The sequence below is a fragment of the Aspergillus alliaceus genome, assembly GCF_009176365.1.
Source record: "Aspergillus alliaceus strain CBS 536.65 unplaced genomic scaffold BDW43scaffold_2, whole genome shotgun sequence".
NCBI lineage: Eukaryota > Fungi > Ascomycota > Eurotiomycetes > Eurotiales > Aspergillaceae > Aspergillus > Aspergillus alliaceus.
In genome coordinates, this window is record NW_022474685.1 from 596,368 (window position 1) to 623,722 (window position 27,355).

General features: G+C 48.3%; 11 protein-coding genes across 11 annotated transcripts; 5 read left to right on the plus strand and 6 right to left on the minus strand.

Annotated features, from left to right (window-relative positions):
* Positions 1–645: 645 nt before the first annotated feature.
* Positions 646–3,332, minus strand: BDW43DRAFT_305813 (Metallo-dependent phosphatase-like protein; the record flags this gene model as incomplete). The annotated part of the gene is made up of 3 exons (XM_032045872.1): positions 646–1,560; positions 2,780–3,079; positions 3,138–3,332. 3 exons carry the CDS (start codon positions 3,330–3,332, stop codon positions 646–648), a joined length of 1,410 nt encoding a protein of 469 aa, XP_031905760.1.
* An 840-nt stretch (positions 3,333–4,172) lies between these two features.
* BDW43DRAFT_305814 (U2 snRNP complex subunit CUS2) lies at positions 4,173–5,831 on the plus strand (the record flags this gene model as incomplete). The annotated part of the gene is made up of 6 exons (XM_032045873.1): positions 4,173–4,346; positions 4,488–4,694; positions 4,764–5,161; positions 5,223–5,331; positions 5,390–5,545; positions 5,616–5,831. 6 exons carry the CDS (start codon positions 4,173–4,175, stop codon positions 5,829–5,831), a joined length of 1,260 nt encoding a protein of 419 aa, XP_031905761.1.
* Positions 5,832–6,255: 424 nt separating this feature from the next.
* Positions 6,256–8,610, plus strand: BDW43DRAFT_260221 (tubulin beta chain). Its single transcript, XM_032040181.1, has 7 exons — positions 6,256–6,465; positions 6,600–6,623; positions 6,706–6,731; positions 6,838–6,879; positions 6,964–7,018; positions 7,082–7,872; positions 7,937–8,610. The coding sequence occupies exons 1-7, from the start codon at positions 6,454–6,456 to the stop codon at positions 8,295–8,297; spliced, it is 1,311 nt and encodes a 436-aa protein (XP_031905762.1). The 5' UTR covers positions 6,256–6,453; the 3' UTR covers positions 8,298–8,610.
* A 153-nt stretch (positions 8,611–8,763) lies between these two features.
* BDW43DRAFT_71365 (uncharacterized protein) lies at positions 8,764–9,410 on the minus strand. The gene has a single exon (XM_032050425.1). The coding sequence runs from the start codon at positions 9,169–9,171 to the stop codon at positions 8,809–8,811; it is 363 nt and encodes a 120-aa protein (XP_031905763.1). The 5' UTR covers positions 9,172–9,410; the 3' UTR covers positions 8,764–8,808.
* Positions 8,764–10,837, minus strand: BDW43DRAFT_260225 (ammonium permease MEP2). The gene is made up of 5 exons (XM_032040182.1): positions 10,698–10,837; positions 10,389–10,643; positions 9,653–10,327; positions 9,368–9,599; positions 8,764–9,308 (listed from the first exon to the last, which is right to left on the minus strand). The coding sequence occupies exons 1-5, from the start codon at positions 10,712–10,714 to the stop codon at positions 9,186–9,188; spliced, it is 1,302 nt and encodes a 433-aa protein (XP_031905764.1). The 5' UTR covers positions 10,715–10,837; the 3' UTR covers positions 8,764–9,185.
* Positions 10,622–11,714, minus strand: BDW43DRAFT_260234 (uncharacterized protein). The gene is made up of 2 exons (XM_032040183.1): positions 10,815–11,714; positions 10,622–10,762 (listed from the first exon to the last, which is right to left on the minus strand). The coding sequence occupies exon 1, from the start codon at positions 11,235–11,237 to the stop codon at positions 10,977–10,979; it is 261 nt and encodes an 86-aa protein (XP_031905765.1). The 5' UTR covers positions 11,238–11,714; the 3' UTR covers positions 10,622–10,762; positions 10,815–10,976.
* A 1,324-nt stretch (positions 11,715–13,038) lies between these two features.
* sskB (putative MAP kinase kinase kinase SskB) lies at positions 13,039–17,676 on the plus strand. The gene is made up of 2 exons (XM_032040184.1): positions 13,039–14,922; positions 14,978–17,676. The coding sequence occupies exons 1-2, from the start codon at positions 13,076–13,078 to the stop codon at positions 17,268–17,270; spliced, it is 4,140 nt and encodes a 1,379-aa protein (XP_031905766.1). The 5' UTR covers positions 13,039–13,075; the 3' UTR covers positions 17,271–17,676.
* Positions 17,662–19,682, minus strand: BDW43DRAFT_260242 (GID4/VID24 family protein). The gene is made up of 4 exons (XM_032040185.1): positions 19,106–19,682; positions 18,895–19,045; positions 18,472–18,829; positions 17,662–18,403 (listed from the first exon to the last, which is right to left on the minus strand). Exons 1-4 carry the CDS (start codon positions 19,517–19,519, stop codon positions 18,337–18,339), a joined length of 990 nt encoding a protein of 329 aa, XP_031905767.1. The 5' UTR covers positions 19,520–19,682; the 3' UTR covers positions 17,662–18,336.
* Positions 19,683–19,734: 52 nt separating this feature from the next.
* On the minus strand, positions 19,735–21,019 carry BDW43DRAFT_260245 (mago nashi family protein). Its single transcript, XM_032040186.1, has 7 exons — positions 20,907–21,019; positions 20,814–20,851; positions 20,663–20,758; positions 20,538–20,601; positions 20,398–20,485; positions 20,205–20,330; positions 19,735–20,123 (listed from the first exon to the last, which is right to left on the minus strand). The coding sequence occupies exons 1-7, from the start codon at positions 20,948–20,950 to the stop codon at positions 20,109–20,111; spliced, it is 471 nt and encodes a 156-aa protein (XP_031905768.1). The 5' UTR covers positions 20,951–21,019; the 3' UTR covers positions 19,735–20,108.
* Positions 21,020–21,104: 85 nt separating this feature from the next.
* Positions 21,105–25,184, plus strand: BDW43DRAFT_260263 (coatomer subunit beta). The gene is made up of 6 exons (XM_032040187.1): positions 21,105–21,253; positions 21,329–21,689; positions 21,753–22,173; positions 22,223–22,612; positions 22,663–24,271; positions 24,333–25,184. The coding sequence occupies exons 2-6, from the start codon at positions 21,385–21,387 to the stop codon at positions 24,473–24,475; spliced, it is 2,868 nt and encodes a 955-aa protein (XP_031905769.1). The 5' UTR covers positions 21,105–21,253; positions 21,329–21,384; the 3' UTR covers positions 24,476–25,184.
* Positions 25,163–27,332, plus strand: BDW43DRAFT_260265 (putative sphingosine kinase (SphK)). The gene is made up of 3 exons (XM_032040188.1): positions 25,163–25,486; positions 25,556–25,612; positions 25,745–27,332. Exons 1-3 carry the CDS (start codon positions 25,348–25,350, stop codon positions 27,055–27,057), a joined length of 1,509 nt encoding a protein of 502 aa, XP_031905770.1. The 5' UTR covers positions 25,163–25,347; the 3' UTR covers positions 27,058–27,332.
* Positions 27,333–27,355: the final 23 nt, after the last annotated feature.

The following is a 27,355-nucleotide window of genomic DNA, read 5'->3' on the forward strand; positions in this document are numbered from 1 at the left end:
CTCAATGCAAATAACACTTGTTATTGTCATTCTCTACAAATCATAACTTGTGCCTCTAGCAAGCCGGTCCTATTGACCGTTTCATCTTCAAAATCCTTAAGATGCGTCCATTCTTCCATTCTCTTTCTGAACCCTCTCGACACGAAAGCTCTTATGCTATCGACCCAGTCAACCTCCCAACAGTCTCAAGGCTTCTGGCGCACAAGTGCGACAAGAGCAACGAGCCCTAACCCGAGGCATCGCACCCACAGCATCCTTATACTGTATGTACGAGTACCTCGTCATCGGGTTCGCCCAAGGTCTACGGAGAGAGATCGAGTTCTTTTTTAGTCAGCCGCTGTGGGCGGTGGTAGCGTTTAACCGGCTGATCGAGCGTGGTCTTCCGTTGGGGAGTCCAGTCATTATCAGTGAAGCAGTGGAGGAAGAGCTGAAAGCTCGGGAAATTGTGCTGGAAGAGGAGCCGTGTTGGGTTAGGGATTTACCTAGATTAGAGCAGACGTTGGTCATACGGGATAGTTCTGGAGAGGTGCCAGATGAAGAGTTTAGGAGCGAAGAGTCCCTGATGAATATTGTGGCGGAGCACCCTCATGTGTCGTCTGTGTAGAGAGTGGTAACGATGGTAGTCGCCTGGATCCATCCACTATGCTATATGGTAATTTTGATAGGGTTTTGATACTCGGAGTCTCGAAAGCCGCCCACGATGGATGGGTTGACAAGTGCACATTTTGCCTCGGCGGTAGGACGAAAGAAAGTCTGCACAAACTCCTTCAGTATGCGAATAAGGTTCCAGATTCCACCCCCAGAGACTACAGTGCGTTCGTATGCACTCTGAAAAGAGTCGAAATGCAGCCATTCGGTCCCCGCGCCTTCATGAACATGTCCAAAGACATGTAAGCGTGGGCGAACACGCCAGAGCTCTCGTAGGAGATGCACACAGCCAAGATTGAGCAAGTCCAGATGGGCGCGGGGCGGGGCGTGCGTTACCAGAATGTCGACATTAGCTGGTACACTACCACTCCAGATGTCCTCGGAGCGAAGGTACTGGAAGGCCCAGTTACCGTGACGTGGTGAGTAGGGACTGCCGTACACACGTAGACGGCGCCCATTGTCGCAGGTGATGGTCGTTTCGGTATTCTGGAGATAGACTATATCCCCCCAGTCGAGGTCTTTGTACCCTTCTGTGGAGGTATGAGTAGATGTTTGCCTTTCTATTCGGCGAAAGTTAATATCAAGAAGCAAGTCGTGATTCCCAGCAATGACAATTTTGGTTCGATGTGGCTGCGCGTGTAACCAGTTCACTGTCACTTGTAGTTCCTCAAAAGACCCTGATTGAGTCAGATCACCTGCATGAATAAGGATGTCGCCGTCTGGAAGCGTGGGTTGGCAGTTATGTGTGTCAGAGATGCAGACTATAGAGATAGGGTCCTTCACTGGTTGGGCGGGAATGATGGGCTGCCAGGTGTACAACTTGCGCGCAAGAAAGATGCATGGATGCTTCAGGAATTGCTGCCAGGCTGGTGGGCGCGGTCGGCAGAGGAGAGCGTCAAGGCCATTACCCTTCTTTTGAAACAACGACATTATCAATCAATTGTACAGTTATAGTAAAGGTTGTTGTTGAAAACATTTCTGCTGGTGATGGAAGGGGTCCCGGAGTATTTAGTTTTGTTGTAAATAAAATTCAAGGTGCCGCCGCTTTAACAGCCACTTTGACCCCTTTCGGGAACCCTTAGGGAGGCCATCATTAAGAATAGGTTGAAAGGACTTGTTTGACGTAGTGTTTCCATAGCCTGTACGTGGAGTCCTACGAATTCGCCCGGTGCTAGGCAGATTGAAGCTTTTCCATTGCTTGGGAAAAGTGCCTAAATAACGGAATGCTAGTACTAGGTTGTCATTAATCGATAACAATGCCACTCAGTGAGGGTCGGTGGGCGTATATGCATGTGTACCAAATCTTTTCTCAGCTCTAGTGAGCTTATATATACGAGAGAGTAGGTCGATTCCCCGGGGACTAGACTACACTAGGGCATCAACTAATCTCGCATCCAACGATAAAGCCTTGGGTCCCTTGGTCTATAACTCAGCGCGTATAGGTCAGTCCTAGTACAAGGATTGAAAGTAGAGCTCAGAAGCCGAATGATTAGACTCGCAAGGCTGAACATCAAGCATATATGTTAAATAAGAATGTGAAGCTTACCATTAATATGCTAGCATCATGTCTTCGCAATATTCGCTCATCGAAAACGAAACCTATGAAGATGAAAAGGGCCTCGATGTAGTCAATGTATTGGACGAGACGCCGGGCCAAATAAGAGGCGTTGAACAGGAAGGAGAGATTAGACAGGTTAGACGGGGCAGACTAGCACCACTGCGATTGGAGTGCTGTTATCCTTGCAAGAAGAAGGGTCCCAAAAACGAGGAAACCATGATGCACAATTTGTCCGTGGCGTTAATAACTGGGATATACACACAAAGAGGAAAGAAATCCCTAACAATTGTATGGTTATTTAGTGAAAGAATGTGTACTGTACGAGATATGTCACTCTGCCTAGCAAACAGGGCAAATTTATAGGGTTAACCGCCAGTTTTTGTTTGTTTGTCTTCTCTTTCTCTTAACTTGGAACCTTTCTTTCCCCTCTGTTTTATCATTTGAATCCTAACTACCCCTAGAGGCTACCTTTCAATAGAATCATAGTACGCTAAAACTGATTTTCTATTCTACGGCTGCAGTTGACATGATTCAATAAACCAGTATTATGTAAGATGCTCCAACTCCCTCTACTGCAGTATCCTGACGCCCTATGGTTGCATCAAAAACAACAACTGCCCCTTCCCTCTGCGGCACGTCCACAACATAAGTATTAGTGATGGGGGTCATCGCATCGTTCTCGATCTCCCCATGCGAACTCTCATAGAACCGCGGAAACCCAGCCCCAGGCTCAATGACGATTAAGACATTGTAAGTGCCCTTCTCTACCCGAGGCTTGTAGATCGACGTCCCCTTCGGTCGACCCAGATATTGGACAAACCAGCGATTCAAGCACGGCTTATTTCGCAAAGTCGGTATGGACGGCTTCATTACCTAAATCAAAAAGTCAAACTTATGCTGTGGATAACGGTCTCTCGTCTCTCTCTCTCACAACGTCAAAGTAAAACATGACCGCATCGCAATCACCATTCCAGTGTAACTGGATCTGTCGGCTTCGTCGCCGTATATCATCACGTGTCTTCTGCAGATGTCGCTGAACGTCTGAAATGAGTTTGTCGTCGACGTTTCCTGCGACGATGATACCTGAAAACTCGAGGTCTTTGTCTAATTCGAAGCTCTCGGACATAGTGGTCGGTTGTGAGGGTTGATTGTTGTCCAACAGAAGGTGGGGTTAGGTAGGAGGTGGCACTGCGCCATGATGCAAGGGGTCGCCCTGTCAGTGCGCAGGTAAATGTACACGGGGATAGGCGTCATTTTATAAGGACAATGTGAGAGTGAGGCTTAGGAGGTCATCTTACTCTTATGGTTTGTACATCTGACTACAATGGAAATAATCGACTAAGGTCTTTAGGTCTATTTCTAGGGCTTTGGGTCGGAGCTTTTCGATTCACAGGCTGTATGCATGCAACTTAATGCGGTATATTTAGCAATCCGTTAGGGCCTGGCGAGTATTTTTGGGCATCTGTAGACAAAGGATCAGCGTCTACTATAGGTAAGAAGCTATTGCACCCCGCATGTTAGCCTCTTGGTATGAGGGTGATTTGAGCTATTTGGGCATGAGACTGCACAATACATATGCAACGAAGTGTTCCTCGTGTTGGACTAGTTTGTTACCCAGAAGCCCTTGGCATGAGTTTGCCTTGGTATAGGGTATCCATACTCTATTTATTGTTTCGATTCAATTCAATCTGAAGAGTGCCTTCTTGTTTTACCGTGTACTAAAAATAAGGGGTTAAATGGTGCCTACTAAAACTAGTAGCCTAAGGCATAAAACGCTTAGTCAGGATTTGGAAGCTGGTCTCGACCAATGGAACAGCTCCTGACCGTTTCATTGTCACCAAGTTTCCCCCGCAACCCCCCGAAACGTCGATCTAGTGTCTGGGTGTCCTCCCCGATCAACTTGACTACCGACTATCCTTTCTTCCTATTCTATCATCACAGTTATACCAAAAAGTTGCTGCCCGTGATGGCTTCACCCAGCCCCGACGGCCCGTCGTCGAGCAACTTCCCTCAGGATCCTTCCGAATTCGACAGCGACCCGCGCATTTCCTTCTCGAAACTGGACGACAAATTCATTTTGGAAACAGATGATGGCCAGGAGTTTGAATACGATACGGCCCTGAAGCGATGGATCCCGACGGTGTGTGCGCGCTTTCTCTCCAGCTGGTGATTCCTGTTGTGTTTTTCCGGCTGTCGAAATCCTGCTCTGCTGTTGTTTCTTATTGCGACTGCGCGTGAAAGCGCCGAAGAACCTTCTTCCGTTGCAAATATGCTGGGCTAGCTATTGCTGCAAGGATTTTGGATGGTTCGTGAAACTGATCTTGTGGTGGGCGCGGCTTTTGCGCGCCCGTGGGTGTTTCTCCAGGTAGATGAAGAATTGCTCCGAAAACAGCAAGAAGCCTACAAAGTCCAGGGCGTAGATGACAGTGACGAAGTCACGGCATCGCAATTAAAGAAGAAGCGCAAACAGCAAGCGACTAAAGATGAGGTTGGTTTGCTATCTCACTTCTATGTTGCAGGTAGACCTGCGAGGCTGACGTTACTGGGTTCTACGTAGGGAAACGGTCAAAAGTCGAAGAAACCTCGAGTGAACACGGCGGTTTACGTCACGTCCATTCCTCTTGATGCCGACTTTGAGGAGATTCAATATGTTTTTTCCAAATGCGGTGTCATCGCCGAGGAAATCGACAGCGGTCGCCCACGGATCAAAATGTACACAGATGATGATGGAAAGTTCAAGGGTGAAGCTTTGGTCGTGTTTTTTCGCCCTGAGTCTGTCAATCTCGCAATACAAATGTTAGATGACTCCGATTTCAGGCTAGGAGTAACAGGACCACAGGGGCCAATGCGGGTTCAAATTGCGGATTTCTCTTACAAGAGCCAACAAGAAGCGCCAACCAAGACCAGCGCGAAAGATAAGAGAAAGATCATTCAAAGGACCCAGCGATTGAATAAGTATGGAAACTGCAAGGCACGAATGGTTATTTGCTAGGATAAACTTGCTAACGTGGACTAGCAAACTTGCCGATTGGGATGATGACGACCCGTCTGCCTTGCCAGAAACCAACTCTAAGTTTGAAAAAGTGGTCATCCTGAAGCATATGTTTACCCTACAAGAACTTGACGTAAGGGCGGTTTCTCATTTTATATCCTTCAGCTGTATTCAACTGACAATCTTAATAGGAGGATCCGGCAGCGATTCTCGACATCAAGGATGACATTCGTGAAGAGTGCTCTAAACTAGGAGAGGTGACGAATGTCGTTCTTTACGATAAGGAACCCGATGGAGTGGTTAGTGTTCGTTTTCAGGACCCAGAAGCTGCTAGGAACTGTGTGAAGGTATGTGCACCTTGGCGTCCGTGACCTCAGAAATCCCGAGCCGGATAGTATTAACGGCCGTGCTCTACAGCTCATGGATGGCCGTTACTTCGGTGGTACACGCGTTGAGGCTTACATCTCGGATGGTGGCGAGAGATTCAAGAAGACCAACGAGAAACGAGCGGCTCTGGAGGACTTGGCCGAGAGAGGATTTGATGCCGACGAGGATGAGGAAGAGAGACAGCGATTGGATGAATTTGGCACCTGGTTAGAGAGCTCTCATACTGTGGAGAACACTGCCAAGTGAGTGCTATGTCACCTCTAGCTCAGGGTATTACTCCAGTAGTGCATGAACCGAGGGGGAATTCCCGCGGTACAGAGTTGCGGAGTGCATTTTCGAGAGTAAAACAGAAAGTCTTCCAGTGTACTATATTTACTTTGGACAATGTAGAATTGTATTAAATGATGGATGTCCATGGACGATGGACGATGGACGATGATGTGTAGATGATTGATGATGTTGATGTCGTTGTTAATCAGACTGAATAAGTATAAGGAGTACTATTTCGGTTCGCGCCAAGGACAACGGAAATCGACAACTCAATTTGTGGTTCGCTCCTGCAGTCTCGTGATGGCGCTAACCGGAATAGGGGCAGACCCCCTATTCCCTGACCACTAACAAAGACCAACTGCCCGAAAAATAAACTAAAGCCTATGTTGACTTGTTGATCCCCTAACGCCCGCACAACGAAACAACGCTCCTCACCGCTCAACTTCAGGTCAACTTTCCTCCTTCTTTCCTCTCCTCCTTCCTTTTACTCCCCCCCGTCGACTGTCGTCCCCAGTCTCTCCAACAACTCTTCTCCAATACACCCCGTCTCTTTTTCTCGTCAACTTTTTCCATCAATACCCCCAATAACCCCGCCACAATGCGTGAGATTGTATGCTGTCCCTGATCCCGTATCCCCCCTCTTCAGACGCGTTTGATTGGGGATATAATACCCCCCTTTGATAGAGGCCCCCACCCGTACTTCAATGACACGAGTTTGCTGACCAAGTTTGTTCTACTATATAGGTTCATCTTCAGACCGGTCAGTGTGTAAGTACGACTATATGTCGATTATAGAGAGATTGTGGCAAGCCGTTGCTGGAATTGATACTAACCCTGATGCCCGTGGTAGGGTAACCAAATTGGTGCCGCTTTCTGGTATGTTTCAATTCTCAGATCAAGTCTGGGACGAAAGATCCCTACCGATGCATGGGATCTAATGCGTCCCATTACTTCTGCCACGTGTTTGCTAACGGTTTTACAGGCAGACCATTTCTGGCGAGCACGGCCTTGACGGCTCCGGTGTGTAAGTACAACCCGTGTACATCTCGAACGAAGGACAATCCGTTGGCGATGGAAGGGTCTGAAAGGGGTCTGACGGGAAGGATAGTTACAATGGCTCCTCCGACCTCCAGCTGGAGCGCATGAACGTCTACTTCAACGAGGTGCGTACCTCAGATTTTGCAGCCTCCCTAGAAACGCCGTGCAGGCCCTGACCACTTCTCCAGGCTAGTGGAAACAAGTATGTTCCTCGTGCCGTCCTCGTCGATCTTGAGCCCGGTACCATGGACGCCGTCCGCGCAGGTCCCTTCGGTCAGCTTTTCCGTCCCGACAACTTCGTTTTTGGCCAGTCCGGTGCTGGTAACAACTGGGCCAAGGGTCACTACACCGAAGGTGCAGAATTGGTGGACAATGTTGTCGATGTTGTCCGTCGCGAGGCCGAAGGTTGCGACTGCCTCCAGGGTTTCCAGATCACCCACTCTCTCGGTGGTGGTACCGGTGCCGGTATGGGTACTCTTCTGATCTCCAAGATCCGTGAGGAGTTCCCCGACCGTATGATGGCCACCTTCTCCGTCGTTCCCTCCCCTAAGGTCTCCGACACTGTTGTTGAGCCTTACAACGCCACCCTTTCCGTTCACCAGCTCGTTGAACACTCCGACGAGACCTTCTGTATCGACAACGAGGCTCTGTACGACATTTGTATGCGTACCCTCAAGCTCTCCAACCCCTCTTACGGTGACCTGAACCACCTGGTCTCTGCTGTCATGTCCGGCGTGACCACCTGTCTTCGTTTCCCCGGTCAACTCAACTCCGATCTCCGCAAGTTGGCCGTCAACATGGTTCCTTTCCCTCGTCTTCACTTTTTCATGGTCGGCTTCGCTCCTCTGACCAGCCGTGGCGCTCACTCCTTCCGTGCCGTCTCCGTTCCCGAGTTGACCCAGCAGATGTTCGACCCCAAGAACATGATGGCTGCTTCCGACTTCCGTAACGGTCGTTACCTCACCTGCTCTGCCATCTTGTATGTATCCCCGCGGCCTACGTGTTTTTGCGCTTTTCCTGTCCTTGAACTGACATGTCTACAGCCGTGGAAAGGTCTCCATGAAGGAGGTCGAGGACCAGATGCGCAACATTCAGAGCAAGAACCAGACCTACTTCGTTGAGTGGATCCCCAACAACATCCAGACCGCTCTTTGCTCGATCCCTCCCCGTGGCCTTAAGATGTCCTCTACCTTTATCGGAAACTCCACCTCCATCCAGGAGCTCTTCAAGCGTGTCGGTGACCAGTTCACTGCTATGTTCCGTCGCAAGGCTTTCTTGCATTGGTACACTGGTGAGGGTATGGACGAGATGGAATTCACTGAGGCTGAGAGCAACATGAACGACCTTGTCTCTGAGTACCAGCAGTACCAGGACGCCTCCATCTCCGAGGGTGAGGAGGAATAGTAAATGCTCCCCATTAACCCTACTTTGATGTACCCTTGCTGACCTTTTCACAGCCTCGACGAGGAACCCCTTGAGCACGAGGAGTAAACAGCTTCCTTCACTAAAGACTCGAATTGAGATCTGACAGCAATACCCTTGATAAGTCCATGTTCTCTATGGCTCTGGCCTGGTTAACGGGTCTAAGTCATCCCATTATTTTGTCAGAGCGTTTTTAATTACCTTCCTGTTCTTAATTTCAAAAGGCCTGTAGAGCCTCTGAGACTATTTAAATCCCACTGCACATAGTTCAAAAGAAATTCACTAGTGCAGAGTATTTTGTACAGCTCGTAGCACCGGATGTTCTACAGTAGGTCGGCAGTAGATCAAGAAGATATATCTCCAAGGCTTTGGTGGTGCGATTCTGTAAAGCGCAGTACTAGTTAGCAATTGGTTGGGATTTGTTCAGGGCTACGGGGTATTGGGTAAGTTATGGGTTTCCATGGGGTTTTGTGGTTGTTTTGTATTATTTCTTTTAAAATTGATATGCAAGTTGGATTTGGTTGTGAGGAATAATGGTATGCCGAAGGAATGTAAAAGTAATGAAATTAAAGTAAAATAGGAGGGAGAGAAGGGTATCTGAAATGAAATGACAAGAAACTGAATGGAGAAGTAGAAGAAACAAGGCCAGAAAGACATGTACTTCTTTTTCCATGATTAAGTGAGGAATCGGTGGAATAAACAAAAAAAAATACAAAAAAAAATTGTAAGGAATGATGAGGTTTACTAAATGTATATACAAACTTATCGCCGCTGGTTCTCCAGTATTAAAAAGTACCGTCAGCCTGGAACGATAATTAAGAGAAAGGGTAAAACATGGATATGAAGGTCGAATCATAGACAACTCCTCGGCTAAGCCTTGGCCTCTACAGTTGTCTCATGGCCAGTTGGAGTCAGACTGCGCTTCGAAGCGGCTTCGCCGATCTCGCTATTGGCCGGGCTGATCACGTCGCGGGTTATCTCGACGTAGTCATACTGTTTGCATGTTAGCAAGCGGATTCTTGATGGTTAATGCACTGAAAGGGGTAGCATACAGCAAATTCGCCAATCTCGGCGTCGTCAATGCCCATGATCTCGTCCTCTTCGGTGGCACGCAGGCTGAGGCCAGGGATTAGGTTGATGATGAAAAGGATGATGCAACTTCCGAAGAAAGAGTAAGCCATTCCGGAGACGGAGTCGGCGAGCTGGTAAGCCAGCTGGATATAGTTGTGGTTGATCCAGCCACCATCGATATTGGTAGAGCCGTCAAGGTGAGCGATGTAGTTGCTAGACGCAAATTAGCTGTTGTATAGATGAGAGGAGTTAAGAGGTTAGCTTACGCAGCGAACAGTCCGGTCAGAAGATTGCCCACGAGCCCTCCGATACCATGGACAGCAAATATATCAAGGGCGTCATCAACCCTGACCACATACTTGAGTTTCGTTGCATAATTGCAAGCGATCGCACCAACAACACCGAAGATGAATGAAGCCCAGGGAGTGACAAAGCCCGATGCAGGGGTAATGGCAACGAGACCAGCAATCACGCCGGAGCAGAAACCAACCGTGGACCACTTCCTCTCCAATCGGTAGTCCAGAATGCACCAGGTAACACCACCCACAGCCGCGGCGATATTGGTCACCACTGCCGCCATAACTGCGCGCAGGTTGGCGCTCAGCGCAGAGCCGGCGTTGAAACCAAACCATCCGACCCAAAGGAATACGGTACCAATGACCACATGTGTTACGTTGTGAGGGCGGTAGTTGAGCTCATGAGTGCCGTGTCCGCGACGCTTCCCAAGCATCAAAGAATATGCCAATGCTGTGCAACCAGATGCGATGTGAACAGGCGTGCCACCTGCATAGTCAAGGCCACCAAGGTTTGCTACCCACCCGCTCGAATTCCAGGTCCAGCATGCGATAGGATCGTAAATGATGGTAGTCCAGACAAAGCTGAAAACCATGCAGGGAAGCATGCGGCCCCGCTCTGCGACAGCACCAACCGCGAGTGCAACTCTGGCTGGTTGTTAGTACAACGATCCTGGGTCAAACGAGGCGTTGTTTTGCTTAGACTCACGTAATGCAGGCGAACATGCCCTGGAAAACAGCAAATAGAAGATCCGGGACCTTATCACTGCCAACGGACGGTGCCGCAAGGACGCCTTTGAACCCGAAGTTGTCCAGGTTACCAATGTATTTTCCGGCCGTGTGAGAGAAGGCGAGAGAGTAGCCCCAAAAGAACCACTGAAAGGAGACTATTCCGACAGACATCAACGATAGCCATAGTAACGAGAGTGCCGACTTCCGACGCGCGAGACCAGAATAGAAGAAACTTGCACGGTCAGCAAAGCAAGGAACTTGTTAGGGTTGGACTGAGTTGTCATACCCGACTCCAGGAATCATCAACAAGACGAGAGCGGTCGAGACAATAACCCATGCGATATCACCAGACTGGAACAGTTAGTCGGTTCGTCCGCACATGCAATTCATTGGGGTCGCCAACACTATAGTAGATGTTAAGATCCTCCGTCAAGGAGTCACCCCCGTTCCCGGTTTCCGAACCATTGTAGGCCACGGGGTATTCTGCCATTATGAATCGCCCCCCGCTGATAGAATCCCGCCAAAGTAGTCAGATACTGAGAAGTTCAGGTGGGTCACACCGTGGCTATCGCTGAGCACAGCAGATGTCCTCTGAGCTGAGGTAGGCTGAGCTAGGGTGTTTCTCGAAGCAACCTTCGACGGTAGGCAACCGGTAGGATCGATTCCTGAGATTAGGTAGGTGTCGAAAGAGAAAAATAAGAATAGGTGGCGTAGAGGCGATAGGAATGAAAATATGACCGACAGGGGCACAGGATGCAGGAGTCATAAATATGTACGCGACACCAGTCATAATAGCTAACAGCCCCAGGTCCACTATTGGACGCATTCTGGATTACCAAAGCTCACTGATTGGTATCATTCGATATCAAAGCCAAGAAGAAAAGAGAGTGGAGGATTACGAGCCAAGGCTCATCTGACTATTTGTTTGCAGGGTGGATAAGAAGCTTTCCGATAGGTAAAATGATTAACGATTAATTTTTCGTTGTTTTGCTAACATGTCTCTGTAATCTCTTTGACACCGATTGCGGAGTATTCCATGGGGCGATGATCGTGTGTGGATATTGAGACGATATCCAGAAATGAAGGACACTTGACAGGGCTATCGTATGTACGTAGTAGTAGTTGGTAGTACTTAGTTGGTCTTACCATAAAGATGGACCTGTACCAACACAAGAGATAGGGAACGGGGAGGGCCAATCAGGATCTCGATATCATCCTCCCAAGAAAAGATAGATAAGAAAATAAAAGAAAAGGAGGAAGGAAGTCAATCCCGAATCTTTTCATCGGCTTCAGCTTGTCTCCCGCTAAAAAGTGGAGTGAGTGTGATCTTCATGCTATCTCCATGTCAATTGACAACATATATAGGAAATTGAAAAGCTTCATTCAATACCCTTCTCACCATCACTCTACCGAATAGAATAAGGTACCCCCTACTTCTACTGAAGTCTACCAGTTTCATGTCACAAACCATGCCTTCAGCTCTCGTATCAGCCCGTTATCATGGCTCTCTTAGGGGCCAATCATCACCATCCGTGGGTGGCTTATCATCCCAATACTTTCCACACGTTATTATTACAGTCATTCGGTAGTAGTCTACTAACCTGCATGTAAACTGTTATCGTTGGTTGTTGTAAACCAGATATCATATCATATCAACCACTCCTTAATGCCAATTCCCCGGAGTATGGACAACTCCTCCGCTAGTCACAAGAAGCCCTAAGCGAACCATGCTGACCCTCTATTTTGCTTGGTTATACCTTTCTAGTATCTCGAGATTATCTCCTAAATCGGGTACCTGCCTTTGTTCCCATCATATAAAATACAACAACTGACCTTAGGGATGAGGTTGAAGTAGAGATAAGCATTTAAACTCCCATTGGCCAGTGGGTTTTGTGACCGTTCGGCATCCCGAGCGATATAAATATCTGGTTCTTGGCACTAGTCAGCGCTTGGCATCAAACTTGAAAGACTTCTCTTAGAGCCTTGCTACCCTTTCCCCCTCATCTATTGAACTTCATCATCGGATGAACTGCATTGAGCTAGTAATACAAGGTATACCCACCTCATTGGGCATGAACTGCAGATACACTCCCGACTGATGTCAATCCAACTTGTCAGTGACCGTCTTTATTAAAAGAGCACAATAATCCATCTAAGTAATCCCTGTAAAGTAATCTGCTCGATTACTCCGTGCTTGAACATTCTGTTTGCCACCAGCAGGCCTTCCCCAGAGGTTCGTTCTAAATCCAAATCTTGGATTCTTTTCTGGCGTGAGACCCGCATCCGCCAAATCGAGCGTCCAGTCACTGATCAACATAATATCACTTTTTGGATACATGCTACTATCGATCGATGGATATTCTTGCTGGGTTGTCTGACAAATGATGCATGTAGTCAAGGTCTTGCAGGTACAATAGCATAGATCTATAGACTGTCTGTAGAATGTGATCGACTTGCAATATCGCCGAGGATTTGGAATTCTACGACGATACACGTGATATCAGGGAGAGTAAAGTTCCAAGAAAGAAACATTTCCGTTTGCTCAATAGATTATCCGACTCCCTAGTAATAACCAGACTGCATTTATTCATTTATTTACTGAAGAGAGATATTGGTGATTAGTCAGCGCTCTCCAGGAATTTTAGCCACAATCAGTGACATGGAATGCACCGCCACAGTCTCCTATCTAATCCGCCAGAAGCTCCTCATCAACTCCCGCCGCCCAGTCCATGCGAAACGTATCAGGTTCGTGGATTCGAGACCATGGAGCACGCTGACATGAACAACAACGACTCTGATGGCTCGGGGTCTTCCGATGAGCTTCTGCAACAGTCTTACGCCAGATCAAATTCGAATTTTACCGACACTTTCGACGATCAAGTCCAAACCCCGGCTACCACGATCTCCTCTTCTCCCCCAACCGGTCTCCCATCTTGGGCGAGCTCCACAGCCTCACGTCCTCGTGGCTCCAGCGTCGGAACCCCAGCAGTCCTAGACAAGGTGACCCCGGTCGACGGTTCCCCAGATGTGAGACCTCAGCGCCCTGCGGGGCCAGCTAGGACACCGTCCAATACCTACGCCCCCCAGCGCCGCCCACCTCAATACATCAGCCTCCAAAATGACCGCCAGAGATCCTCCTCGGCAAAACGGAACCCCAGACGGGATCCCAATGCCCAGTACCGAGCCCAGGAAAAGGCCTATGTTCAACGAATTCGGGCGGATCCGCAAGCATGGTACAGCCACTTTGACGATGCCCAAAATATGAGCATAGTCGGTGATTCCGACATGGAGGAACCCTCTCCTTCTTCCGAAGTCCCATTTGAAGACGATGCTTACGACCCCGACATTCAGCTGTTTCTTACGGATGACAATCAGCCAACGCTGGAGGAGCTGAAGAATCCGAAGAACCAGGAAAGACTGGAATGGCATTCTATGTTGGCTTCGGTATTGAAGGGGGACGTAGTGAAGCAGGAAAAGCAACGACTGATAGGCTCTACCGAGTCTAAGCGGTCGTCAGCCCAGAATAACGCAATATGGTTGGGAGTCAGGGCCCGCACGTGTGGGCGGAGTATTGCCATGCAGCGAAAGTTGATCGAGGAAGCCCGTGCTGGCCTTGGGCCTATCATTGAGGAAATCATCAAGTTTGCCATCAAAGGTGAAACGGAGATTGGCAAGCCACCCATCAAGCAAGTGGAGGACATCGTTGAACAGATTGAAAGATGTGAAATGCTGTACTCCACGCATAAGGAACTGGAAGCCGCTCATCCTCGTGTTGCCTCGGAGGAATTCCGCTCGAGCCGTGAAGCCGTACTAGCTTGGCATAATACCACGATCCTCATCAACACGGAGCTTGCCATTTTACAGAAGTGGGTCGGGAATGATGAGCTCGACTTTACCAAAACGAAGGCCAAATCTGCCAATAGGGATCTGGCCGACGAGTCGTCTTTCCTCGACAGGATCATGAAAGAGGACGGCCTCAAGACACTTCAAGGGAAGCATAACATGCTCCATGGCATCAGTGAAGTCATCCAGAAAGCTAAAAATACTCTGATCGAAAATGCAAATGCTTTCGCTAAACGGCACTTGCCTCCATACATTGAGGAACTTCTCACTTTGATCAACTTCCCCTCGCGTCTCATCCAGGAAATCATTCGTGTCCGGCTATCTTATGCGAAAAACATGAGAGAACCTGCACAGCAATCTCCCATTCTGGTCGACCAAATGATTTCGCAATTTCAGATTTTAATGAGGGTCGCCGTCGACCTCAAGCAACGCTACCTGGATATTGCAAAGCCGGAACCGGGCTGGGACCTGCCCCCTTGCATTGACGAGAACTTCGATTCGGTCGTTCTAGATGCCTTGAAGTATTACTTCCGACTCCTGAACTGGAAACTGAATGCGAACAAAAATACGTTCAAAGAAGCGGAGATTCTCGAACAGGATTGGGAGTTCTCCAATCATATCGGCCGTCAGCTTGAGGGCGGAGATATCGAAGTGGCCGAACAGTTCAGGTATAGTATCTCACTTGTGGCGTGCTTGTATGGCCCTTGACTGACATGTACACAGTGCGTTGACCGCGAAGTCCCTCCAACGCTTGATGATCCACTTTGAGCGAGAGCTAGTAATACGTCAAAATGAGGACCCAGCCGACATGGACAAACGCTACAAGAGCGTCTTGGATTCAACCCGTATTCGTCAACGAAAACTCTACCGTTTCTCCCGTTTCCTCCGCCAGCTTTTCGAAAATGCTACAGAGTATAATATCCCGGCCGATGTTTCCTATGAGTTTTTCGAAGCGCTCCTGATATCAGACCACTTTCTCATCAAGTCAAATGCATCGGCTGGGCAGAAAGGCGTTTACCTCTTTGCGCATCATGCGTTGTGGAATCGTCCTGGCGATATTAGAGCTATTCTTGGAACGTCTTTCCGCGAGGAGGATGTTCCCAAAGACTCACCTCATGTGCCGTATATCCTAGTAATTCGTCCGGAGAAGCCCCTGAACTGGGCCGGCAAGGAAATGCAAGTGGGCCTTTTGGAACAGCCTACGGACCTGCGACTAGGAAAACTGCGTCTTGTCGTTGAGGGCACGCAGCAACGTCTGTCTAATGCAAGGCAAGAATTCTCTCAGTTGACTGGTATGCAACTTGACATGACTATCGAGCAACGCGCCAACCTTGGGCGGGTGAATGTGGAGCTCAACAAAATCAAGAAGATCTCTTTCAAACTGTCTATGACCATCATGGATAGTGTAGCGATCATCAGGAATCAGCTGAAAGAAAGAGGTGTGGAAAACCATGATCTCATCCAGGCATGCTACGCCTTTGCCACTGAATTTGGAAAACGCTCGTCCAATGTTGATCCAAATAGGCGTGCAATGAATAGTGCCAGGCTCGTGGAGCTGTCACTCGAGTGGGTCTCTTTCATTTGTGACGATTGCGATGCCGCTGATAGGAAGACATTCAAATGGGCGGTGTCGGCGTTAGAGTTTGCAATGGCGATAACCTCCAGCAGACATCTGCTGTCCATGGATGATATTCAGTTTGCGCTTCTGAGACAGAAGGTGGCCGGATGCATGTCGCTCCTTATATCTCACTTTGACATCATGGGTGCTCGGTCTTCCCGCGCCGCTCAGGCTGAGAAGCAGCGCATGGAGGAGCGCGCAGGAAGCAGGAAATTTGGTTCCAGCCGGATTCTGACAGATGTAGAGGCAACAAAGCTTGTTCGTGAGCAACGTATAACCCACCTACAGGAAATCGAAGACAGGAGAGTGGAAGAAGACGCGAAGCGCCAGGCCTTGGGAAGAGTGCTGGAAGGCTCTAATGAGGCTGATAGATCTCTCGCCGTGTTGTCATCATCTGCCACTAATGTGACTCTTCGGTGGCAACAAGGCCAATTCATCGGCGGAGGGACTTTCGGCTCTGTCTACGCGGCCATCAATCTGGACAGCAATTATCTCATGGCGGTCAAGGAAATCCGACTGCAAGATCCTCAGCTCATTCCCAAAATTGCCCAACAAATTCGTGATGAGATGGGCGTCCTCGAGGTCTTGGACCATCCGAACATTGTATCGTACCACGGCATCGAAGTCCACCGCGACAAGGTCTATATCTTCATGGAGTATTGCTCGGGCGGGTCTCTTGCAAGTTTGCTTGAGCATGGCCGTGTTGAGGACGAAACCGTCATTATGGTCTATGCTCTCCAGCTTCTGGAGGGATTGGCGTATCTGCACCAGGCTGGTATAGTCCATAGAGATATTAAGCCTGAAAACATTCTGCTCGATCACAACGGCATCATCAAATATGTCGACTTTGGTGCAGCCAAAATTATCGCTCGCCAAGGCAGGACTGTTGTTCCTATGGATTCTTTGGCCTCGGGGGGTCACAAGGAACCCATAGTGCCGAAAGAAGCACAGATTGCAAACCAGCGAGGCAAGAATCAGAAAACTATGACCGGGACACCAATGTACATGTCACCCGAAGTGATTCGCGGCGACTCTAATAAGCTGATTCACCGCCAAGGATCCGTGGACATTTGGTCCTTGGGATGTGTCATCTTGGAGATGGCGACTGGTCGTAGGCCCTGGTCGGCCCTGGATAACGAGTGGGCCATTATGTATAATATTGCCCAAGGAAATCAGCCCCAGTTACCTGCCCGCGACCAACTTAGCGATTTAGGTATCGACTTCGTCCGCCGGTGCTTCGAATGCGATCCTCTGAAGAGACCAACTGCAGCAGAACTGCTCCAGCATGAATGGATAGTCTCAATCAGACAACAGGTCGTGCTCGAACCACCAACCCCTAGCAGCGATCACAGCGGCAGCATCAGTTCCAATTCGAGCCGTCAGAATTCCTATCTGTGATTTTCCATTCCTCACCCGTTGCCTTCAATTACGTGCACCAATTACGTGTATATCTTCTCACCATTATTCATTTCTTAAACCATCTTCTACTCATGCTTCTTTCCTGCTACATTCTCTTTTTTCTTCTCGAAAGTGCCGCATATGTTCACCACCTTGTCTCTCACCACATCAACAAACTTCGCTTGATACCCCTTATACAATGACTAAAGCATGTTCTACCTGTCAACCACTTTACGTGTGGTGTATTCTTTCTTTCTTATTTAGCGCTGCTTTCTGTTACTTAGGTCTCAGGTATGGTGTTATAGGTCTGTCATACGATACTCTACAAACACGAAGGAGCTCGAGTGATTTGTTATCTATGAGTTGTGATATTCATGTCCTATCAATGAACTTTTGTTCTATGCTAGCTATATCTTGTTAGTCTCTAGTACTCGAAAGAGTTATTAAAGCCTGTAATTACTTATAATGCAAAAACTAGACCCTATAACGAGATTTTAAACTGGCTGCGTATATAGAGATCGGTGCTAATAGATCAATACTCTGATATCAATTTTGTGAGTATGGCTTGTAAGCAAGAAAGTGTCTATGATTCAAGAAAGAGAAAATACGGCTACTACTTGAGTCCGAGGGAAATGAATAGATCGGGAGAGAAAAAATGTAAATAGCCCAAACAAGTTGAACCGAGATCCTTCAGATGACGCTACCTATACGCACACAATGGTCCTACTGCAAATTGAGAGTTAAAGGCAAAAGACCAAGAGAGATAAAAAAAATAAAGGAATAAAAACAACACGGAGTGATAGTTGGGACCCGAAGAAACCAAAGAGGACGCCTATTTGAGAAAATACCATCGTAAAACCATAATCAAGTGTGTTGGAGATAGGGAGCGGCAGTGTAGAAGATAAGCATTCCTGTGCTTTAGGAACACTACACCGTGGATTTCAGCACGGGCAGAGACGATAGGATGGAATTAAAATGAGGGAATAAAGGCAATTAAAAAAGAATAGGAAGTAAAGGATGAGGGACTTGATGACCAGAACGATGTCCCTCACCACAAAAGCCGGTATCAACGAAATTCGACAGCGGGAGTGCAGCCGCGATCCTCAACGTGTTTGAGTTCCAACTGCTGGTACCTATAGGAACTAAGTTATTAGTATTGTGAAGATAACTTGGTAGGGTTAGTGGCAATTGGAACACATACTTCTCGCTCTTGGCATGGAAGTATATACCAGTCACGGTCCCTTCCACCTGGTTGAAGCAGATGTAGTAGAAGCCTTCGAAACTTGCACCCGAGATCGTTCTTACACGATGGTCGGGCACAAGGAAGTATTCCTTCCATCGCATAAAGATATGCTCACGCTGGGCAAAATTGCGGTACGTGAAATCCGGTCTTTTGGCCTGCTTTGCCAGTGGCCTCCAGGCGGGAAATCGTGCCCAGTGATGCATATCAGTCTTCTCTGTGGCGCCCCATGCTTCGTTTCTAGTTTTGAATGTATGTTTTGTTCCGATGATCTCTCCTTCGAAGAATGTTGTAAGGGTAGGATGATCCTCCGTGAGACCTACATAGATAGAGCGCAATTGGTCAGATACAACCATCTCAAACACGTCGGAGTATGAAATTAACCTTGGATTCTAAGATATCCACAAAGATATGATTCAACCATGTCAACATGCTTGATTTCTACATCAACGTTGTATATCTGACGGTCTGATTGCTGGGTGCCGGTGAATTTACTGCCGGGTCGCAGAAAGGACGAAGTGTAATTGGGAAGAAGCTTCGGCTGTCAGTAAAAGAGCCTAAGTCAAAAATAGGCATAGTTCTAATTGTTGCATACCCGTATATTCGAGAATTCGTAACTCAGAAGCGCACTAGTGGAAGGGGTGGTAACAGGTGGTGACTGGTTGGAGGAACGTGACGGTTCCCCAGCAGGACTCAATCTTCCCGCGACGGCATCCTCGTCGGATTTTTCCATACTCTTTGCAGACACTTCGGGCACAGCACTGGCCTTTAATTCATCTGTATTTGAACGAGTCATGGCATCATCCGACCGAGGCAGTTCGGGCTGCGCCGACGCAATGGCGGGGGAAAGAGCATTGTCGGGAGCATCGCTCTCCGCAGTCATGGATTCAGGGGAGTCTCGCCAGGATGACAATCTCTCTATTTCAGGCGGACATGTTGTGCGAGTGGAGATTTCTTCAGCGATCGATGTGGCATTCAGGCTTGGTGTGTTGTCACTCGGAGTCGGCATTGAGGCGAATCAGAAAAGGAATGACATCGGATCCGATTGAGTAAAGGGCTTCAAGCGAGCAAACGAGAATAGCAGCTCAGTAATGAGCAAGGACAGTGCAAAAGTGAATATGAAGACGGATGAAAGAAAGGAACTGAAGTGAAAGGGGAAGTGAATGAAGGTCTATTCGACGCATGAAGTCTGGGGCGGGCGACGCACTGCCCAAAGGGGATAAGCCCGCTGATCATGCGAGCGCGGGGGAGGCAAATCAGCGCTTGGAGCGGATAATGCCTGGCGGACCTTCGCTCTCAAGTTCAAATCCCAGGCATTCCATGTTTAACTTTCCCCATTCCAACTCTTTCTGGATCTGTAGAAATTTTTACTTGACTCCGGACTAGCACCAATGTCACCCAATTCTGCCGTTCATCCGAAGGGTATTGCATTTTTATTTATTTTTAATTAGTTTTTCTCTTGCTACACACTCTGCAGAATCTCATTGCATCATCACTGCCCGTTGTATACGTGTCGCGAGACTGTCTCAACATCCAGAACGCCCTGTATTTTGAATCCTTGAATTGAACAACAATCATAATATCGCGAGGTGACTGTTTTAGATAGGTTTGATCTGCGAATGGAGGGAGAAGGGGTTAGAAGAGTGTTTTCGGGAACCAAAAGAAAAAAGAAAAACTCAAGGCTCGGATATTACCTTGAAATGAAGAGAAATAAGAGAGAAGATGAAAGCTTTAAGATCCTGAACAAGGTAATAGAAAACCCGAAGACCTTCGGGGTCTGCAGATTCAGTCACATCTACTAGTGAACCGATTTTCGCGGTCTACACAATGCCATGCATGTTAACGATTGTACCTTGCTTTCATGTCAGTTCGGGGTTAGGAACGTACTTCGAAGGAGATATGCTCATTCCCGAGTCGGATTTCGAGTTCCTGTCGTCCGTCTTTGTTCTTCTGGGGCCACTTGGAATCATCCTCCCTGTTTCGCATTAACATCACATCTTAATTTTGTGAGATACCCGATCGCATACTTCATGATCTCGCTATCCTTGATGATGCGCTTGATCTCCTGGATCATCGACGAGCTCACGCACACTATAAGTATTTCCATTAGCGACGGGTGGATTATCAGGCATATTCCTTCTCCAGCGCTCACTTTCTTTGCGGATAAGGGAGTCATTGCGGTAGTTGGAGTTGTTTGCATATCGCACGGCGGCGCTGCGACCATCACCGACGGAACGGAAATCAAACTCTATGGTAGTCATTAGTAGCTGAAGAAGACCAAAATTGCGCTATCGCAAACCAACCTAAGAATTCATGTCCGAACCGCCCAGAGTGACCTGAGCTGCGGGACTGTCAGCAGCTGAGGAAACCTGGGCTAACCAGAATCCAATCCTTACTAGTAGCGGAGATAGAATGGCTCATTTTGAGTTTGCGTCGACATCTTCTCCAAGGCTCTCTCCACCAGCAACAAGGTTTTTGTGGTGGACAATGCGAGTTGTCAGCTTAGATTATATGAATTCGGTGCGGGCGGTGCCTGGGTCAGTCAAGTTGGTGCCCTTCGCACGGGATTAGGATTAGTCATCCACACACTCCGGACAGCTTGCGCTCTCCGCCGCGCAATTGAACAACGTTAGTTCTCCAAGACAACATTTCATGCTAGTGAATGCAAGGCTGGAGAGGGGAGTCAATTGTTTTTAAGTTCCTCCCGACCGCTTGCTTCATACGCCTGAGGAGAGTAGTTCCGGTACTTCTACTTGCCCGTCTCCCCTGAATGGATCCAATTCAATCAAACAACAACACTTGTACTGACCACATTTAGCTCTCCTCCCTCCTTATCCGTTCCTGTCACGGCCGTTCACTACGTAAACCCTCACCATGGCGTCGTTTTTAGAAAATGCATACAGTCTAGTCCATTTGGACAACACTGCAGATCAGCCTTCCTTACAGGAGCTGAAATTGCAGTTGGAGAAAGGCAATGATGAGACTAAGATGGAGACAATGAGGACGATCATCACGATCATGCTCAACGGGGATCCAATGCCCCAACTATTGATGCATATCATTCGATTCGTAATGCCGTCAAAGAGCAAGCCTCTCAAGAAGCTGCTGTACTTCTACTACGAAATCTGTCCGAAGCTCGATACGAATGGCAAGTTGAAGCAAGAGATGATCCTGGTCTGGTAAGCATGCACCTCATTCGGCCGGTATTGGGTGGCCATTCTAACGATCCTCCTTCCGTACAGCAATGGTATTCGCAATGACCTTCAGCACCCCAACGAATACGTTCGAGGCAACACCCTTCGCTTCTTGTGCAAGCTCCGAGAACCCGAACTCATTGAACCCCTCCTCTCGTCGGCCCGCTCATGCTTAGAACACCGCCATGCCTATGTGAGAAAGAATGCAGTGTGGGCTGTCGCTTCTATCTTCCAACATTCAGAATCACTTATTCCCGATGCGCCTGAACTCATTCAGGCGTTCCTCGACACGGAGACCGACGGCACATGCAAGCGCAATGCATTTGCAGCTCTCATGTCCATTAGCCATCAGAAAGCCCTAGAGTACTTAGCCTCGACATTCGACAGTATTCCGAATACCGATGAGCTACTTCAGCTAGTGGAACTGGAGTTTATCAGGAAGGATGCGGTGCAGAACGCTCAGAACAAGGTGGGTCATTGAAGCACAGGGATATGTTACGGCTGCTAACGATCAGAAGGCGAGGTATCTAAAATTGATCTTCGATCTCCTAGACGCATCCACCAGCACTGTGATTTACGAAGCTGCCACATCCCTCACAGCTCTCACCAGTAACCCCGTGGCAGTTAAGGCTGCAGCACAAAAGTTGATCGAACTATGCATCAGAGAGGCCGACAACAATGTGAAGCTCATTGTTCTTGATCGGGTTGACCAGTTGAGGATTCGCAACGAAGGTGTCTTGGATGATCTTACTATGGAAATTCTCCGCGTCCTTTCCAGCCCCGACATCGACGTTCGCCGTAAGGCCCTCAGCATCGCATTAGAGATGGTCTCCAGCAAGAACGTCGAAGAGATTGTCATGCTGCTCAAGAAAGAGCTTGCCAAGACCGTAGATGAGCAATACGAGAAGGTATGTTTACGATTCCTTCGCAACAAGCACCCAACTAACCACCTAAGTAGAATAGCGAATACCGTCAACTTATTATACAATCGATTCACAATTGCGCCATTAAGTTCTCAGAAATCGCTGCTAGCGTTGTTGATCTTCTGATGGACTTCATTGCGGACTTTAACAACAACTCTGCCATTGATGTAATCTCGTTCGTCAAGGAAGTTGTGGAGAAGTTCCCTAGCCTGCGCACTTCCATCGTCGATCGTTTGGTGTCGACTTTGAGTGAGGTTCGTGCCGGAAAGGTGTACCGCGGTGTCTTGTGGGTTGTTGGCGAATACTCTTTGGAGGAGAAAGATATCCGTGAAGCTTGGAAAAAGATCAGAGCTAGCCTGGGTGAAATCCCTATCCTAGCCTCGGAACAACGTTTACTCGACGAAACACCAGAAGAAAGTGCTCTCAAAGAACAAGTCAATGGCCACGCCAAGCCTTCGGCGCCAACGGGATCCAGAAAGGTGCTGGCAGATGGCACCTATGCTACCGAGAATGCACTGACTAGCCAGTCTGCGGCCGCTGCCAGGCTTGAGGCCGTCAAAGCTGCCCAAAAGCCTCCTCTCCGCCAATTGATCTTGGACGGTGATTATTATCTAGCAACTGTTCTTTCTTCCACTTTGACGAAACTGGTGATGCGCCATTCTGAAGTTTCTGAGGATGCTGCTCGGACTAATGCACTGCGTGCGGAGGCAATGCTGATCATGATCTCGATCATCCGTGTCGGCCAATCTCATTTCGTCAAAGCCCCTATCGATGAAGATTCAGTGGATCGTATCATGTGCTGTGTGCGTTCGCTGGCCGAGTTCTCCGAGAGGAAGGAACTTGAGACCACTTTCCTGGAAGACACTCGGAAGGCGTTCCGGGCCATGGTCCAGGTGGAAGACAAGAAAAGAGCCGCTAAGGAGGCTGTTGAGAAGGCCAAAAGTGCCGTCCAGGTCGATGACGCTATCCCTATCCGGCAATTTTCCAAGAAGAACGCTCTCGAAGGCGCGGAGGAAATTGAGCTTGATCTAGCCAAGGCCACCGGTGGTGACTCCACGGTGGAAACTGTTTCCTCCAAACTCAGCCGTGTGGTACAGCTCACTGGTTTCTCGGATCCAGTCTATGCAGAGGCCTACGTCACCGTTCACCAGTTCGACATCGTTCTGGACGTGCTTCTGGTCAACCAAACTCTCGAAACCCTGCAAAATCTGTCTGTCGAGTTCGCAACTCTTGGAGATCTGAAGGTTGTCGAACGGCCAGCCACCCACAATCTCGGACCCCGCGATTTTTTGAATGTGCAGGCTACTGTCAAGGTATCGTCGACGGACACCGGTGTCATCTTTGGTAACATCGTGTATGATGGCGCTAGCTCAACAGAGTCACACGTTGTCATTCTCAACGATATCCATGCCGACATTATGGACTACATCCAGCCCGCTCACTGCACAGAGACTCAGTTCCGGACCATGTGGACGGAATTCGAGTGGGAGAACAAGGTCAACATCAACTCCAAGGCGAAGAGCCTCCGCGAATTCCTGAAGCAACTGATGGACAGCACCAACATGGCGTGCCTGACCCCAGAGGCGTCGCTGAAGGGTGACTGCCGATTCTTGAGTGCTAATCTATATGCCCGGAGCGTATTTGGTAAGTAGAGTTAACCCATGTTGTACTGCATTCCCTGAGGCGACCGCTAACAATGCTACAGGGGAGGACGCACTTGCAAATCTAAGCATCGAGAAGGAAGGAGATGATGGACCGATCACTGGGTTCGTGCGGATCCGAAGCCGTTCGCAGGGACTGGCATTGAGTTTGGGATCCCTGAAAGGCCTCAAGGCCACGGCTGCTTAATTGATGTTGACCAGCGCTTGAATAGTTGATTATTACCCTTTTTCTATTTTCTTTATCTTATTATCATAGTATCTATTTGTACTTGATTTGCGCTTTTTGTTCCCTCTTCAGTGGTTTACTCTGATGGACGAATCTCTTGACTATATGCTTTCTTTTGATTGTACTGGATGAGAAAAAGACTTTTCTGTGAAATGAAAGAATTCTTCAAATAGACCGTCAATGGATGCTTCAATATACGTTTCTATGTGCTAGTTATCTTTCTGTATCGGTTCTGCATGAGTTGGTCATGGCATTCGAAAGGGTATGATATTAATTATCTCTCCAAGTGTTAAAGTGATCCATTGTCTCCACACCCCGCAGATCACGATGCCTCGGCTGTTGAAACGACCGGGGATGCGAAGGGAGAAAGCCACAGGAGTTGCAAAAAAAAAATGTTGATTCCCATGGTGAGGGACAAGCCCAAGAATTGGTCTCAGCGTTCGGAAACATGGTTAGGGATCGGCAATGGCTACCATTCTTCTTGGAGTCGATCGTAGCAGTACGGGCGGAAGTGCCGGAAGTAATATACATAGATTAGTGTATGTTGAAGAGGGGGAGATGGGAAAAGAAATTCCACCCTGTCTGTCATTTAGTATTCGTGGAGAAGAAAGAAAAAAAAGGGTGTCTGAGGAGGTGGGCCATCTGACATTTAAATGAAACCCAGTCAGCCAATTGTTAGATTTAATCACCCTTTGTCTGAACTCCGCTACCTATTTATCTACTTATTGACTAACCTAGCCCCAACTTCTCTCCTGTTTATGTTGATAAATTCGCTTTAACTTCCTATCCCTCAGTAGGATGCGATTTCTGTATCCCCACCCATCATATCAACCATGACTTCTTCCAATGGCCCTTCTTTCAACCATGCGGATCAGCCGGATTCTCAACACCGATTGCTGCAGCGCGATTCAACTCTGACGGTTGCTCAGTCGGTTTCTCTCACTATCGGAGCCGACTCCCTTCTTGTTGCCGGTATGTCTCTATGACCAATGAATGCCACAAATCGTAGAGTTCTTTGTTAATTAACCTCCGGTGCTGCAGACGAGCGCCCAAAGTCAAAAGATCAGCGCGCATGCTGTGGCTTGTTAACCAAGTCAAGTATGTAGCCTTTTTTGATTTTCTTCACCTTCTTTCTTTTCTTGGTGCTTTTTCCTGCGCTTTACTTTACTCTCCCTTTGGGGGGCGAATTTTGAAGAAAGCTCAATTTGACTGACTCTATCTCTCTCTCAGCTAAATCTACCCATCCCATTAGACTGTATAATATTCTTGACGCTGGTCTTTCCCCTGCGGGTTTAACCATCACCTATGCCAAACCCGTCGCCAAAGATAGTATCTCTGTGACTGCCCTCAATTACCCGATCGCTGAGACAGAGAAGGCAGCTACGCAGGCATGGATTTCACAATTGCTCGACGTCGCATATGGTGAAGCGCAACGGTACAAAAGACTCAAAGTTCTAATCAACCCATTTGGTGGTAAAGGTGCAGCTTCAAGGCAATACCACAACCATGCAGCGCCGGTCTTTACTGCGGCGCGCTGCATAGTGGACGTGCAGGAAACAACGCATCGAGGCCACGCTACCGAGATCGCAGAGCAAATCGATATTGATGCATATGACGCGATTGTTTGCTGTTCCGGTGACGGTTTGCCATACGAGGTCTTCAATGGTCTAGCAAAAAGATCGAATGCTGGAGAGGCACTGACAAAGTTGGCTGTCGCCATGATCCCTGGCGGCTCAGGTAACGCCATGGCATGGAACCTTTGTGGAACAGGCGATGCTTCGGTGGCAGCACTCACGATTATTAAAGGACTGCGTACGCCCATGGATCTAGTCTCTCTCACGCAAGGTAACACTCGCACTCTGTCATTCCTGTCGCAGGCATTCGGTGTCATAGCCGAGTCGGACCTTGGAACCGACAATATTCGATGGATGGGAGCACACCGCTTCACTTACGGTTTTCTTACGCGGATAATGCAACGAACAGTGTACCCATGCGACCTTGCCATCAAGGTGGAGATAGATGACAAGAGGGCGATCAAGGAGCATTATAATACCTACGCACACAACCCAGCTCCGCACCGTTCTCCCGAAGAGGCTGTGGAACAATCCAAGGGTCTTCCTGAGCTCAAATACGGCACTGTTCTCGATGATCTTCCCAAAGACTGGGAAGTCATCCCAGGCGAAGAAATGGGTAACTTCTACGCAGGCAACATGGCTATTGTGTCCAAGGACACAAGCTTTTTCCCGGCCTCCGTGCCTAACGATGGGCTAATGGACATTGTCACTATCAATGGCACAATTGCACGTACTACCACCCTAAAGATGATGACCGCAATTCCTGATAATGAATTCTTCGACATGCCCGATGTCAAGATCCGCAAAGCGACCGCCTACCGCCTAATCCCTCATCAGAAGGAAGGTTATATCAGCGTTGACGGTGAAAGTATACCGTTCGAGGCCTTCCAAGCGGAAATTCATAAAGGCCTCGGCACGGTGCTCTCAAAATCGGGGCATCTCTATGAGGCAGAGGGCCCGAGGCCATGATGCCATAACTAGAGTGTCCTAGTTAGAGTAAAGGACATAGAGGAGAAAGGACGGCGGCAACCGCGATGTCTTTTTGTTATTTATCCATATACTTACTATTACTGGTCTTTGCACTCTATGATACCCTCGCGCAAGACTTTGGAAGAAGCACAGGCATGCTTTTCGTGTGGTCGGCTTAGGACCCTCCAAGCTTGATATCATTAGCCAGAACTGGCTAGTAACTTGGATAGCTCCTACTCGGCGTTATATAATGTATACACTTAGCGATAGAATTCAATGGAAATGAAAAAAAATACAC

Excerpts from the sequence above, each read along its gene's own strand:
- BDW43DRAFT_260242 (XM_032040185.1), bottom strand. The coding sequence starts at position 19,519 with ATGCCGACTCCGAGTGACAACACACCAAGCCTGAATGCCACATCGATC. Across the intron at positions 18,830-18,894 it reads TGGATATCTTAGAATCCAAG|GTCTCACGGAGGATCATCCT; the intron begins GTTAATTTCATA and ends CTATCTATGTAG. Across the intron at positions 18,404-18,471 it reads TTCCATGCCAAGAGCGAGAA|GTACCAGCAGTTGGAACTCA; the intron begins GTATGTGTTCCA and ends TAGTTCCTATAG.
- BDW43DRAFT_71365 (XM_032050425.1), bottom strand. The coding sequence starts at position 9,171 with ATGATTCGACCTTCATATCCATGTTTTACCCTTTCTCTTAATTATCGT.
- BDW43DRAFT_260225 (XM_032040182.1), bottom strand. Across the intron at positions 10,328-10,388 it reads GGCATGTTCGCCTGCATTAC|AGTTGCACTCGCGGTTGGTG; the intron begins GTGAGTCTAAGC and ends ACAACCAGCCAG. Across the intron at positions 9,600-9,652 it reads CTGACCGGACTGTTCGCTGC|CAACTACATCGCTCACCTTG; the intron begins GTAAGCTAACCT and ends ATTTGCGTCTAG.
- BDW43DRAFT_260245 (XM_032040186.1), bottom strand. The coding sequence starts at position 20,950 with ATGTCGACGCAAACTCAAAATGAGCCATTCTATCTCCGCTACTA. Across the intron at positions 20,852-20,906 it reads CCATTCTATCTCCGCTACTA|CTCAGGTCACTCTGGGCGGT; the intron begins GTAAGGATTGGA and ends ACAGTCCCGCAG. Across the intron at positions 20,331-20,397 it reads ATGAGCATATCTCCTTCGAA|ACCGCGAAAATCGGTTCACT; the intron begins GTACGTTCCTAA and ends GGCATTGTGTAG.
- BDW43DRAFT_260234 (XM_032040183.1), bottom strand. The coding sequence starts at position 11,237 with ATGCGTCCAATAGTGGACCTGGGGCTGTTAGCTATTATGACTGGTGTC.
- BDW43DRAFT_260265 (XM_032040188.1), top strand. The coding sequence starts at position 25,348 with ATGACTTCTTCCAATGGCCCTTCTTTCAACCATGCGGATCAGCCGGAT. Across the intron at positions 25,487-25,555 it reads CGACTCCCTTCTTGTTGCCG|ACGAGCGCCCAAAGTCAAAA; the intron begins GTATGTCTCTAT and ends CCGGTGCTGCAG. Across the intron at positions 25,613-25,744 it reads TGGCTTGTTAACCAAGTCAA|CTAAATCTACCCATCCCATT; the intron begins GTATGTAGCCTT and ends TCTCTCTCTCAG.
- sskB (XM_032040184.1), top strand. The coding sequence starts at position 13,076 with ATGCACCGCCACAGTCTCCTATCTAATCCGCCAGAAGCTCCTCATCAA. Across the intron at positions 14,923-14,977 it reads GAAGTGGCCGAACAGTTCAG|TGCGTTGACCGCGAAGTCCC; the intron begins GTATAGTATCTC and ends ACATGTACACAG.
- BDW43DRAFT_260221 (XM_032040181.1), top strand. Across the intron at positions 6,624-6,705 it reads ATCTTCAGACCGGTCAGTGT|GGTAACCAAATTGGTGCCGC; the intron begins GTAAGTACGACT and ends TGCCCGTGGTAG. Across the intron at positions 6,732-6,837 it reads CAAATTGGTGCCGCTTTCTG|GCAGACCATTTCTGGCGAGC; the intron begins GTATGTTTCAAT and ends ACGGTTTTACAG.
- BDW43DRAFT_260263 (XM_032040187.1), top strand. The coding sequence starts at position 21,385 with ATGGCGTCGTTTTTAGAAAATGCATACAGTCTAGTCCATTTGGACAAC. Across the intron at positions 21,690-21,752 it reads CAAGAGATGATCCTGGTCTG|CAATGGTATTCGCAATGACC; the intron begins GTAAGCATGCAC and ends CCTTCCGTACAG. Across the intron at positions 22,174-22,222 it reads TGCAGAACGCTCAGAACAAG|GCGAGGTATCTAAAATTGAT; the intron begins GTGGGTCATTGA and ends AACGATCAGAAG.